Source organism: Oratosquilla oratoria, chromosome 7, assembly GCF_046742065.1.
Source record: "Oratosquilla oratoria isolate Oo_2021 chromosome 7, ASM4674206v1, whole genome shotgun sequence".
In the NCBI taxonomy this organism is placed as follows: Eukaryota; Metazoa; Arthropoda; class Malacostraca; order Stomatopoda; family Squillidae; genus Oratosquilla; species Oratosquilla oratoria.
The window spans coordinates 8,245,772-8,260,172 of NC_134783.1; the positions used below are offsets into that span (position 1 = coordinate 8,245,772).

Genomic DNA, 14,401 nt, shown 5'->3' on the forward strand with positions numbered 1-14,401 from the left:
TGATTCTTTTCACAGTCCCTCTCTAAGTTGTTGCTATTGCCAAAACAAATGGCTGAAGTCATGAGCAAACACTTCAAGTCTGTTTTCACTAGAGAAAAAAATGCAATATCGGAATGAAGTGACCCCCCCCACACACACACACACACGAGGGAAATAATAATAACACGGAAAGAAATAATGGATCAAATAATGAACCTTGATGTCAGGAAATCGCACGGCCCGGGTGGAATGGCAAATTGGTCATTAAAAGAATGTAAAGAAGAACTAACAAACAAAATATATGACATAAATAGTTGCTTACCCAAAGAGGGAAAATACCAGAAGATTGGAAAATGCTGATATCGTACCAATAAATAAAGGAGGCAATAAGGAAGACCCAACAAATTACAGACCTGTTTCCCTTAGAAGCACGGTGGCTAAAATTTGTGAAGAGGTTACAAAAAGTAGATGAATAAAACATCTGGGGGAGAACAGTGTCCTAAATCCGAGACAATTCGGATTTGGACAGGAAAGATCATGTACCACAAATTTGATCTGTTTTTACTCAAATTTGATTTATTTTTACTCAAGACTACTAGAAAGGAACGGATGGGCTGAGTGTGTGTTCCTAGATCTTCAAAAGCCTTTTGATAAAGTACCTCACAAAATATATTAAGAAAACTGGAAACCATAGGAAGGATACAATGTAAACTACTGAAATGGACGGAGGACTTTTTACATGGAAGAAAAATTATAGTAGTGCTCAGAGATAAGAGTTTTACTTGTGAAAAGGTAATTAGTGGAGTTCCACAAGGATCAGTATTGGCTCCAATGATGTTTGCTATGTGATTGACATGGACGAAGGTGTGAAATGATACATGAACTTCTTTGCAGATGACGCAAAATCGTTAAAGGAAGTGAGTACTGAAAGGGACTGACTCACTACAGAGAGATCTGAACAGGGTTTGGAAATGGAGTCAGATGTAGGAAGTGGACTTCAACATTAAGAAATGTAGCATAATGGAATTTGAAAAAAAGGATATCAGGAGAACATAAAATTGGCAAAAAGGAAGTAATGAAAGTGGGATTGCAAGAAAATATGTCCCCTGATAAACATATGACGTCATCTACTAGCAAGTATGGAATCTAGACCTGACCATAAAATGATAAACATATAAGCAAAAATTTCGGCGAAACCTATAACTTGCTAAGATTAATAAAAGTGGCTTTTACTTACTTGGATGAAGAAATGGTAAAGAAAATACTAATCAAATAGATAAGGCCTAAATTGGAGTACGCAGTGACACTGTAGTGGTTTGGTTCGAACAAGCCAAGGAAAATGAAATTCACTTTGGTCTCTTATTCTAATCTCTTTGGTAAAACCACAATAGCCACTGGTTAGTGGATCTGATCAGTCGTAGCTGGACGGTGAGCCTAACGTCAGAGGCGGTGGCGGCTGATGACGGCGAGGCTCGATGGAACTGCTACAAGACTGGACGAGATGTTGTTGCTGCTGCCGTGGCTATTACCATTCTGTCCTGACTAGCCGCCGCTGCCCTATTTAAGGGTCGCTCGCGGCTCAGCGTAGTTGGCAAGAGAGGTCGCTAGCCGCTCGAGAACCATTTGCTGGCTCCTGATTGGCTAGCTCATATTCACCTCTTGCCAACTATGGGAAGTGTGTGACCGCCTGTGGCTGCGTCACTACACCACTCCCCCTCTCTTCGAGAGCGGGCGTCGAGGGAGATAGGGAGCGACGCGCGCGACGTGGTTGAATAGGTGTGGCCTTCGTATCACTCGCCCAAAACGTGTGGTCATTCCATCAGGGGGCATGTCTGGCGAGGAGGGCCTTGATGGAGGGGGGCTCGAATGCAGGGTGGTGTGGTCGAAGTCAGATGCCTGGCGAGGTGGGGTCGGTTGAGTATGGAGCTGTGGAGACATAAGGTTGGGTGAGAATTGTTGCCTTGCTTGGTGGAGTGGGGGCGGAGGGGGGGGAGGATCTTGCGGGGTGCCGGGAAGAGTTGTAGGAGGCGGGGGTTGCGGGGGGGGAGGAGGTGTGGGGTTCGCTGTCGTGTGCGTGTGATCTGTGTATGGTGAAGAGTCAGGGGCAGGAGGGGAGTGTTGGTTTGGAAGGGAGAGTGTTTCGGGGGGTGAGGAATGACTTGGTTCGGTGGTGAGGATGGGGTTAGGACCATGTTGTAAGATGTATTGTAGTGGCCCTGGAGGGGTGTGTTGGTTTGGAAGGGAGAGTGTTTCGGGGGGTGAGGAATGACTTGGTTCGGTGGTGAGGATGGGGTTAGGACCATGCTGTAAGAGGTATTGTAGTGGCCCTGGAGGTTTGGTAGGGGGATTGATGGGGAGATGGGCCGGCTTGAGCCTGTCGATGGAGACGCTATCCGGTTTGGCACCTCGGTTGATCACGAAGTACTTTGGTGATCTGCTGAGGACTCGGAAGGGGCCGTCGTATGGGCGCTGAAGAGGAGCTCGTGTGGAGTCTTTCCTGACGAAGACGTAGTCACTTGTAGACAGGGCCGGGGGAAGGTGCTCCGGCTGTGGTTGTGGTGGACGAGGGGGTGTTGGACGGGTGTTGGCGAATGTGTCCTTGATGAGTTGGAGGAGGGCGTGACGATCCGGATCGCCGACGGTAGGCGTGGCAATTTCCCCAGGGAGGCGAAGGTTCTCAGCGTAAAGTAGCTGCGATGGGGAAATGTCATTGTCGACCTTAGGTGTGACGCGGATCGTGAGAAGCACCAGGGGAAGGGCGTCGACCCAGTCGCATGAGGGTTGTGCCTTCAGCGACTCCTTCAGTTGGCGGTGGAACCGTTCCACGAGTCCATTGGCTTGGGGGTGGTAAGCGGTGGTCCGGTTACGTTTGGTGCCAAGGAACTTGAGGAGGCTGGACCATAGGTCAGATTCGAACTGGGAGCCCCTATCGGTGACAATGATGTGAGGTGCGCCGAATCTGGATACCCATCCAGAGAGGAAAGCACGGGCGGTCGTCTCGGCGGATATATCCGGAAGGGGGATCGCTTCTGGCCACCTGGTGTACCTGTCGATACACGTAAGGAGGTAACGCATGCCGCGAGAAGGCGGAAGGGGGCCCACAATGTCCACATTAACTGACTGGAAACGTGCCGTTGGTGCAGGAAAACGCTGGAGTGGTGCGTGGACGTGGCGCGTAACCTTGGCCGTCTGGCAGGGGAGGCAGGTCCGGGTCCATTGTCTGACATCCTTGTTGATGCCTGGCCAGACGACTCGATCCGTGATGAGGCGTTGTGTCGCGCGGATGCCCGGATGACTGTGGTCATGGAAGGAGGAGAAGACGTCCTTACGGTGACAGGCGGGGATGTACGGACGGGGTTTGCCTGTGGAGATGTCACACCACAATGGTACGGGGTTGTTGGGAAGCTGTCTTAGCTGTAGGGACGAGGTGTCGTGCATACGTAGGAGGCGGAGTTCACCGTCGTTGTTCTGAGATGCGGCGATGCGTACGTAGTCTATGTTGTGGTTAGGGAGGATGCTGGAGGTGATTCTAGACAAGGCATCGGCTACCTGGTTATCCTCTCCCTTGATGTATTCAATGCGAGTATCAAATTGGGAGAGGAAGGACAGCTGCCGGGAGACTCTTGGGGAGTGATGGTCGGAGACTCTGTCTAGGGCATGGGCGAGTGGCTTGTGGTCTGTAAGGATAACGAAAGGCCGGCCTTCCAGGAAGTAAAGGAAGTGCTTGACAGCCGAGACTATGGCTAGCAGTTCCCTGTCAAAGGCGCTGTAGCGAATTTGAGGAGGGTCCAGACGTTTGGAGAAAAAGGCGATAGGCTGGAGCTGGCCGTTGATCTTCTGTTGGAGGACGGCGCCAATTGCTGTGGAGGAGGCATCAGTGGTAAGGAATGTGGGTGCGTGAGCTACTGGGTAGGACAAGCGGGCGGCTTCAGCGATTGCCGCCTTGGCTTGTTCGAATGCCTGGGTCGCTTCGGAAGACCATCTCACAGGTTTGACCGACCGCTTGGAATGGTTCTTGGTGAGGTCGTTCAAGGGAGCGAGTTTTGCAGCTGCGTTGGGGATGAATCTGTGGTAATAATTGACGATTCCTAGGAATCGTCGGAGCATCTTGATGGTTGTTGGCTGTGGGAAATCTTGGATTGTGTCTACTTTCTGAGGGAGAGGATACAGACCTGCTGTTGAGATGCGGTGTCCGAGGAAGTCGAGAGATGAAACTCCGAGGAGACACTTGGACGGATGTACCCGGAGGCCATAATCTTGGAGGCGGCGGAAGAGGAGGCGGAGGTGTTGGCGGTGTTGGTCGTGGGTATGGGAGGCTACGAGGATGTCGTCGATGTAAACGGTGATGAAGTCGAAGTCTCTGAGGGCATGGTCTATGAACCTCTGGAACGTCTGGGCGGCATTCCGGAGGCCAAAGGCCATCATCTTCCACTCGAAGAGGCCGAACGGAGTGGCTATGGCTGTCTTCTGGACGTCTTCCGGCGCTACAGGGATTTGATGAAACGCCCTGACCAGGTCAATTTTGGAGAAGACCTGCTTCCCGTGAAGCTTGAAGTGGAAGTCTTGAGCGTGAGGGATGGGGTAGCGGTCGGGCTTCGTGATGCAGTTAAGTTGACGGTAGTCACCGCAAGCCCGCCATTGGTTGGGCGGTGGGGGTGGCTTGGGAACCATGTGGAGTGGTGATGCCCAAGCACTCTCCGATGGTTGGATGATGTCCTGGTCTAGGAGTTCTTGGAACTCCTGTTTGGCAGCGGCCAACTTCTCTGGGGAAAGTCGTCGAGGCTTGCTGTGTACTGGCGGTCCAGATGTCTGGATGTGGTGCATGATGTTGTGAGGGGTGGTGGTGGTGTTGGTCTTGTCTGGCGATGTTAGCTGGGGAAACTCCTGCAGGATGCGTACATAATCGCCAGCGGACTGGAGGGACGATATCTGGTGGGATTTGGCGTTAGTGGTGGTTCCCGGTATGCTTGTCGTGCCGTGGTACAAGCAGTTATCCTTGGCGTTTACTACCATATTGTAATGCTGGAGGAAGTCGTAGCCAAGAATGGGGTGCTGGACCGCTGCTATGACGAATGTCCCAGGGAACTTGACATCGTGGAGGTCCAGGACGCTGTGGTGGCTGCCGTACGTTGCAATGGGCGTACCGTTGGCTGCAAGCAGGTCGTAGGATGGCCACCGTGTACCGTGGTTGGGTTCTTCCGTCGGGGGTATGATGCTGACGGCTGAGCCCGTGTCTACCAGGAAAGAGAGGCCAGAGTGGCGATCACGCACTGAGAGGAGGGTGTGAGTATGGTTAGCGGGGGTAGGAGTGCTTACCGACCCCCGCGTTTGGCGTTTCCCTGCGACCAGCTGCATGGTTGTGTGCATCTGAGCGCCTTGGCTCCGAAGCGGGTATGGTACCAACAGGAGGCAGTATCCTGTCGTGGAGCGGGGCTAGGTGGTGGTTGAGGGGGGTTCCCTTCTCGGCAAGCAACTGGTTGAGCAAGGTCTTCATGTCGGCGACTTCCTGCCGTAGTTGCTGCATACTTTGGTCACTGGCACTATATGACATGGGAATGTTTTCACTCACAGCACTATGGTCGGTAACACCTGGGTTGTCACTACACTTTGCACGAACACTATGCACTGGTTTGTGTACCGAGGTATGTCGCTGGAACAACCTATCTGCTATTTCGCAGTATTGTTCGTCGTCCTTATCGCCGGCTAAAGCTTCCAGGTGTAAGTGGAGGGCGTCCGGCATCTTGGAGAGGTGAATGGAGCGGAGGAGTTCCTTGGGCAATGCCACCTTTGCACGGGTGTTGAGGTTGGCCATACGGGTGTATAGCTGTGAGGGGGTGGTGTCGCCGAGTTCGCTCTGCTGGATATCTCGGTAGAGCTGGTCGTCAGGCCTGGCGCATAGCTTCCGTAAGGCAGTCTTGAGGGCGGCACACTTGCCTTCTTCCGGAGGAGAAGAGACGGCGTTACGGACAAGGTCGATGACGTCCGTTGGTAGAGCGGCGATGTACGCGCCGAAGGCTTGGTGGTCTGGAACGTCACCTTGAGTGGCTAAATAGGCTTCTGTGTGAAGTAGCCAGCTCTCCAAGTCACGGGAGAAACTGGGAAGTTTCACTTGTGAATTTTCCATAATCCTGGTTGTCTTTCATAGGGGTCACCAATTTGTAGTGGTTTGGTTCGAACAAGCCAAGGAAAATGAAATTCACTTTGGTCTCTTATTCTAATCTCTTTGGTAAAACCACAATAGCCACTGGTTAGTGGATCTGATCAGTCGTAGCTGGACGGTGAGCCTAACGTCAGAGGCGGTGGCGGCTGATGACGGCGAGGCTCGATGGAACTGCTACAAGACTGGACGAGATGTTGTTGCTGCTGCCGTGGCTATTACCATTCTGTCCTGACTAGCCGCCGCTGCCCTATTTAAGGGTCGCTCGCGGCTCAGCGTAGTTGGCAAGAGAGGTCGCTAGCCGCTCGAGAACCATTTGCTGGCTCCTGATTGGCTAGCTCATATTCACCTCTTGCCAACTATGGGAAGTGTGTGACCGCCTGTGGCTGCGTCACTACAACACTATGGTCACCTAGTACTAAAAAGAATATAAGGAAGATTGAGAGAATCCAAAGAGCAACTACGAAGATGGCCCCAATACTATAAAAAATGTCATATGAAGAATGATTCTAAAAAATAAAACTACCTACTCTGGAACAATGAAGAGAAAGAGGTGACTTGTTGACCATTTACGGAATTATGAGAGGTGTGGAAGTTCTTGATAGAGATGACTTACTGAATTGGGATAAGAGAAACACAAGAGGACGTGGAAAAAAAAAAGGACAGTTATAGAAGAGACCTGAAAAAATAGTTTTCCCCTCAGAATGGTGGATGTATGGAACATACTAGACGAAACAATAGTGTGCAAAAACAATACAAGAATGGGCAAATTAGATTTGGCGAGATACAGAGACGGGACACAACGTGCGTTATTCACTTTCCCGTAAGATATAACTAGGTAAATACAAGCTGCCCCCTATGCGGGCAGAGCTAAGAAATCCTCGAGTATTTCTTTCTAGAGTGCAACGACCTGTCATCGATCAGAGCCCGAAACAAACTACTCCGACAACAACAACAACCCTACCGGGAAAACAAAGTAAAAGACGACGTTCTGAAGTAACTATTAATGTTCGATGTTAAAGCAGAAGACCTGGAAGCGAACTGACAGACAATATATATCCCCTGGAAACACAGAACAACCTAAGTCCGAAATTAAACGAAGCGAAACCCAAAACGGACTAAGGGTGAAGCCTGCATTTATTCCACTGCTACTGCTGCTGCTGCTGCTATGCTGAGGCAGAAATCCTGAATACGAACCGCCAAATGATTATGATATATAACCTCCGGAAATACAGAGCAACTAAAGTCCGAAAATAAACAAAAGGAAACCCAAAACAGACTAGTTTAGGCGTGCCGAAGCCATTGATTGGAGGAAAAAATACAAAATATCAAAGTATCCATGGTACTTGGGTAAACTTCTCTATTTACTATTACTGTAAGTAGATTATCATTATACTAGATAGATGGCATGGCCCAATTGTTATTTTATAATCATATATGATTTAACAGTGGGAAACATTGATGGGTAAAATTCCAGAATCACGCTAACACAGATATTTAACGTGAAACATCCATTAGCTCCTAACCTAACCTTACAATGGAAAAAAAAAACAAAAAAAAATTTGAAATGCAAAAAAGAAAAATGTGAAGAATTCATGTATGTAATTTTGGAATAGAACCCAGTTATGTGGTTGGGGCATTGTTTCATTCTTGCACTCTTTTCTCGTGCCTTTGGTCTCTCACACAGAATGTAACCACTGGAAAAGTGATCAAGCCTGTTCACAGAATAAGAGGAACACTCAGTTACAACTACAAAATAAATATAATCAGGAAGCCAATGCTGGCATCTCCATATACTCACTCACACCTCATGATGCCTATGTAGGCATCATATGATCATTGTATTCAAGGGGTTAATACTTGCTTCCAATTTGCTGACATCCTCTCCCCTTATACATCTCATCACCTTACTTTTACCCACATTTATCCTCAACTTCCTGCTTTTGCACACCTTCCCAAACTCTGTCACTAACTTCTTTAATCCCTCCTCTGATCTTGCCACAAGCGCAGTGGCGTCAGCAAACATCAACTGGCTTATCTCCCATTTTTCTCTATTTTCTTGAACCATCTCCAATCTCTGGCCCCATTACCATTGCATTTACCTTTCACACCACCCCATCCATCTATAAAATTGAACAAAAACTTGAGGCTTTCAGGTAACTGGCAACATCCACTAGAAGGGACCATTAGTTAGTCAGGGAAGATATGTTGTGCTAGTGTGGGGCATTGTAATGTTCTTTGATTTCTGTTCAATAATTTCCACAGAGTTCTATCATATACATATTATTTCCATTCTGAATTGGCTTGCTCTGTAAATTACACCAATGTATCTTAGGTGAAGATTTTCATAAATTTATACTTTTTATGATAGACATCCCTCTAAAAGAGAGTATCCTTAAATGAGAGGTGTCTTTTGGAATACAGATCAGATCATCACCCAAGACTAAAATGACAACAATGTAGAATTGGCTGGGCAGCCAACACTAAGTGTGTGAAACAAAAAGTAGAGAACTCAATGTACACTAAAGTCCAGAACCACTGCCATTCTTCACCTAGGTCTCAGCTCACCACTCACCTCAGCAGGGCTGGTATGGCATCTCACGGTCTCCCCTTCTGAAGCAACCCTTAGCTTCTTGGGGGGACACACCTCCCCCTGGTGGTTCTTGAGGTTGAGGGGTACCCTCCCATCCTGATCTGTTCTGGACCACCACAAAGTTGAGGTCCAGGCGGGTGACAGCATGACAAACTTAAAAGAAAAATGTATTAATTTTACTGGAAAGAGATGAGACCCATAAGCATTGCTCATTTCCTATGCACTACATTTAGGTGAATACATTGTCTTACACTGCCCTCCAGTCACTCCAGACAACTCATAATCTCTTCAATAATAGACTTTTGGGCTTAAGTGATGGCTGTAGCCAGTTTACACAGCTCTTTTGTAGGAGAGAACCATAGCAGAGCACTGATTGATTGATTGATAGACATTTAAATATGATGGGTCCATTTTAAGTATGTTTATGCATATTTGTTCCTGTGCTAATGTTAATATTTTTTCATTTTAGATGTCGTCACTGCGTGGAAGATTCCTCAAACCAAGTAATGTACCAAGTGAACAATAATAGAATGTCAATAGTAAAAATTTAAGTTATTTCTGTAGTTTCTTTCAACTATTACTAAGGTGTCTCATGCTTGAGAGGATTCAGATGTCTGGTTTTGTGTGTAACTGTGTTTATAAATGTATGGATTGGCTGAGGTCTTCTCCTTCTTCTCCTTTCCTTTTTATTTTCTTTTTTGTCTTTTGCTAATGCCATATGGTTTTATAATGTTCACAGGTTAAAAACTGTATAAACTACCTTGATTATTGTATTAGTTTTAGCTCTTTATTTATTAATTTGATTTGATTTTATGATATTAGATGGTATAATCTGGTTGATGTACATTAATGTTTATGATATTTTCAAATGTATGTTCTGTTTACAGATGATGAAGGATTTACATATGACCGCAGTGATGTGGACCAGACTTCAGGCACATCATTTGTGTTTAATCCACATGTATCTGCAAGCATTGAAAAACAGAGAGAAAGATTACCAATTTTTGCTGTACGCAAGCACATACTCTACCTTCTGGAAAAATACCAAACCCTTGTGATTGTTGGAGAAACTGGATCTGGCAAAAGTACCCAAATACCACAGGTGTGTTTCACAACACTTTGTCTTAAATTACAGATAAAGGGTTACATGTCTAGTTTGCATGGAATATGCTAATATGGTAACTGAAATGGGTTCATTTGATAGGTATATGCCTTTTGACTTTGGCTACCTCCCTGGTAAAGGGGAAATGCCCTTGGTGTATAGATGAATTGATTTGTGTGTTTCTCCTATTAGAACACACTTCAGAAATTTTTGATAACATTGTTACCACATTTTAAAAGGAATTAATTTTTGTTTTCCTCTGAAGGTAACTGATCAGTCTCATTTCCTGAACACATAATTTGTTAACTCGCACAATTTACAAAGCAAACGTCTCTCGGACCAAACAGATCCATCTAAATATAAGTACCCTCCATTCAGAGGTGGGCACCATTAACCAAAAAGTTAACTTCGTTGATCTGTTAACAAAAAGTTTACTTCGTTAATTGTTACTCCATTATTTTGAGAAGAATGTAACAGATTTTACCATTAATCCATCATGCCACTGGCAGTAGCTGTGATGCTAAAAGGCTCCCCAAAGATTTGCTGGCATACTTTCTTGGGAGATAGGGTGAAAATGAGCTCTGTGAACATGGTTGTGTGGGTTCTCTTCATGTGCTGTTTGAGATTGTTCAGACTTGACAAGTGCCTTTAAATTAGAACTTGCAGCTGGAAATTAATTAACAGCTGCTCTTCCTTGTAAATGTGGATCTGGAGTCACAGATGTAAGCCTCTTTCAGGAAGTCTTCTTGAGCCTTCTTGAGCCTTTTTGAGCCTTAAGTTAAGAAAGAAGTAGTCCTCGAGTTGGGTTTCAAATCCCTTGTTGCTGAGGTCGAGTAAAATTGATATTTTCAACAGATTCAAATTCTTGAGATAACATATTGAATGACAGACAAGGGGCATCATAATGTATATATCGCACAACACTATTTCAAAGCCCATAGTTACAAAGCACAACTCAGCCACTGGGTCCAGAACAGAAGGTAGTTTTGTGTGAGGTAGTTTTGCCTTATGATGTCTTAACTGGTAAACAATCACAGGAGGCAATACTGTTTAAGGCTGATTTTCCCTGAATCTGCAACAGCCCCTAGTGAACTAGATATAAGCAGAGTCTAGATATTCATTGAATTTCTAAGTAGGCCTGATTATCTGAATAGAAATAAGTTATTTTTCTCTTGCACATAACTACTTTTTTTCCTTTCTTTCTTTTCTTCTAGTTTCAACACTGGTCAGGGTCTTAACACGTGTCTACTCTTAAAAGTCACCACCAAATTCAAAACTTTTTAAACAATTTAATTTTATTTACTAGGGGTCCTCACACCGAGTTTTTTCTTTGTACTTTTCAAGAATCCTATGTATCCTAAAATGGGTACATTTTAAATTTTACAAAGTAAAAGTCTATGAAACTTGCATAAAAAGTTTTTAAGACATTGTAGATGTTTTCTAACCTAAGTAATACTCAGTAGTTGTTGGTTTTTCTACCTGTGATACATGATGTTAACACATTATGAATCTGTACAGAGGAAAAGGGTATGTCCATGTATGCATTTTTTTGTAAAAACAGTATTTTAGTAATAAGCTGATCAAATAGCTGACTGTTTTTCAGTTTTCCTTTTTATTTATTCTGTTTGAAGTATACTAATATCTGTTGAGCCTTGAAGCATGTTAAATTATGTAAATAAGGCATGTTTTACAAAGCTTGGTACATACATATACTGACAGGTTTTTTCCCCTTACAAGGGAGGTAACCAAAGTCAAAGGCATAAATCCATTCCTAACCATTTCATCCCCACATACTCCACTCCCATTCACCATCCCTTCCTCCCTTTTTTCTTGGCTCCTACTGGATGATGGGTCATCCCTGCATCTCACCCACTGCCTTGGGTCAGAAGCAAAATAGCAAGGCCACTTCATTTAATTAGCAACCCCCCCCCCCCATCTCCATCCCTTCATGCATAAAAAGAGAAGATGGGGAGAAATCCTTTCAGGCTGTGTCAAAATATCATTCACACATACTTCCTCACCCCCCCATCCCCCACCCACTCCCATGCATCATGGCATCATCCATACACAACCATTCTCCACTCACCCCTATGTTCTGTCTTCTCCCTTCCTTCCTCAACAAATATTTCCCTCTCCCAATGCTTGATAATATGCAAAAATAGCTGAAATTAATACATTACTGGAATGAAAAAATAAAAACCATATTGATGGCATACATACATACAGGTACTCCTCGTTTAACGACAACAATTGGGACCAGCGCACCGTCGTTAACCGAATTGGTCGTTAAGCGAAAGTGTATACATATACGTACATGTACTGTATGTACAATGTCCAGCAATACATGTATCTTTATTTTCATGTATTTTCCCTCTTTTATACAGTACATTAAAGCTTTATTTACTGTTTATTTACGGTGGTTAGGTTCCTAAAATTACCGTATATGACCAAATCCGCGTATGCTGACATTCTATATTGAATACCGGGGTATTTTTTTAGTTTCGATCATGGGCGCAATATAGCAATAGAAAATTAATTATCAATTTTGTAAATTAAAATGTATCAACGTAATATGCAATTTTGTCGGCGGAAATGAAAGTAAAAAATACCATGCTACAAGAAAATATGCTAATGAACGAAGTCAGTAGCATAGGCTCGGGACGCCATCTTGTCGTCTGCCAACGTCTCTCACGATGACGACAACGAGGACGAGCCGGATGACATTTAATTTGCAGGTAATGATTTATTAAACACAGGTTAGGTTAGTTTAGTTTAGGTTAGACGAATTAATTTATCATCCTTTCATTTCTTCGACATTGGCATCTATCATAACAAACATGGTGTACCATTCGTCCGACATGACTTCGTTACTTACGAAATCTGTTTTAGCATTTTTTTTTTTTTTTTCCGCTCACAAAATTGCATATTACGTTGACACATTATAATTTACAAAATTGATAATTCATTTTCTATTGTTATATTGCGCCCATGGTCGAAACTAAAAATTTACCACTACCGGTATATATTGTACCCCAGGTAGTTTTTGCAGCTTGCAGGATGGTAATGTAGACCTAAGCTTCAGAACACTTTACCTCACAGCTAATATCCACCGTACAAGTTCATTTATAACATCATACAAATTTGCCTCAGCCAACTTAATTATCGTACACGACGTCGTAACTTCAGGAGATTTACGTTAAACGACGTCATAAAGCCCGTCGTTACTCCGAGTTGTCGTTAACCGAGTAGGTTGTTAAACGAGGAGTACCTGTACATACATACATACATATACCAAGGCTTTTTCCCCCTTACTAGGGAGGTAGCCAAAAAGGCAAAGGCATAAAATCATTCCCACCCTGAAAACACTTCACACCCCTCCACCCTCCCTCCCATCTTAGCACCTCCTAGATGACGGGTCATCCCTGCACCCTGTCCACTGCCCTGGGTCAGAAGCAATGTCGCAAGACACAGCACATCCACAGCAAGGCCGCTTCATTAAATCGGCGACCCCCCCTCTCCGTCCCCCCATAGAAAGGAGAGGACGGGGAGAAATCCCTTCGGGCTGCGTCAAAATTTTGCTCACACACACTACCTCACCCCCCATCCCCCCGTCCATTCCACCTCATGCATCACAACATCTTCCATATACAACCTTCATATTCTGGTTCGAATTTTATCTGTATAAAGATCTAAAATGAACATCAGTTGGAATTATGTTTCCTAATAGTGACCATTGCCTAGCCTTAATGGGTGGAATCAGACAGGTTAACTGCATTTCTTTGTTTTGAAATTAAATATGTATCACTTGAGTACATACATATACCAAGGCTTTTTCCCCCTTACAAGGGAGGTAGCCAAAAAGGAAAAGGCATAAAATCATTCTGTAGAACAATGGTAACATACAGGAAATCTCGTAGGCATGAGATCGAATCCACATGGAGCATTGATCACTTGAGTAACAACATAAATCAGATAAGAAACTGGTCTCTGTCAGGTAAAAAAAAAAAAAAACATGAGTGGGGTACAAACTCAGTATCAGTCGGATAGGAAAAAACATTGTTTAGGCAGAAAAATTAAATCACTACAGAGTGATAGACCCCAAGGAAGTTTTTGGTTTGCACAAATACAAACCACAATAGAAGCATGCATTTGAGCAAAACTCCCCCAATCCCCCTATTAGCATAGCTACTGTACATCAACATTAAACCTACTATATATATACTGTATATACTATTGATGAGCTTGTGTCAGCAAAAAGGAAACATTTCATTTGTTCTGACAGATGTATATTTATACTCCTTTCATTTATTCATTTTCCGAAGCACAGTTTTTTTTTATATATATATAAGATATATACATATTCCAGGTGCTTTTTCCCCCTTACAAGGGAGAAAGGGAGATGGCCAAAGTCAAAGGCATAAATCCACGCCCATCCATTTCATCTCCACATACTTCACTCCCATTCACCATCCCTCCTTCCCTCTTTTCTTAGCTCCTTCTGGATGATGGGTCATCCTGCATCTTGCCCCCTGCCCTGGGTCAGAAGCAATGCAGCAAGACACAGCACATC

General features: G+C 44.6%; 1 protein-coding gene across 2 annotated transcripts in view; it reads left to right on the forward strand.

Moving 5' to 3' along the window:
- Positions 1–6,986: 6,986 nt before the first annotated feature.
- Positions 6,987–14,401, forward strand: part of LOC143026985 (putative ATP-dependent RNA helicase DHX35) — a 69,641-nt gene continuing 62,226 nt past the window's right edge. Inside the window, exons 1-3 of one of the 2 annotated variants that reach the window (XM_076187789.1) lie at positions 6,987–7,511; positions 9,199–9,232; positions 9,617–9,831. In XM_076187789.1, coding sequence (XP_076043904.1) covers positions 9,199–9,232; positions 9,617–9,831 — 249 coding nt within the window. In that variant the 5' untranslated portion in view covers positions 6,987–7,511. The remainder of the gene's footprint in view (positions 7,512–9,198; positions 9,233–9,616; positions 9,832–14,401) is intronic. The other variant, XM_076187788.1, reaches the window with a different exon arrangement.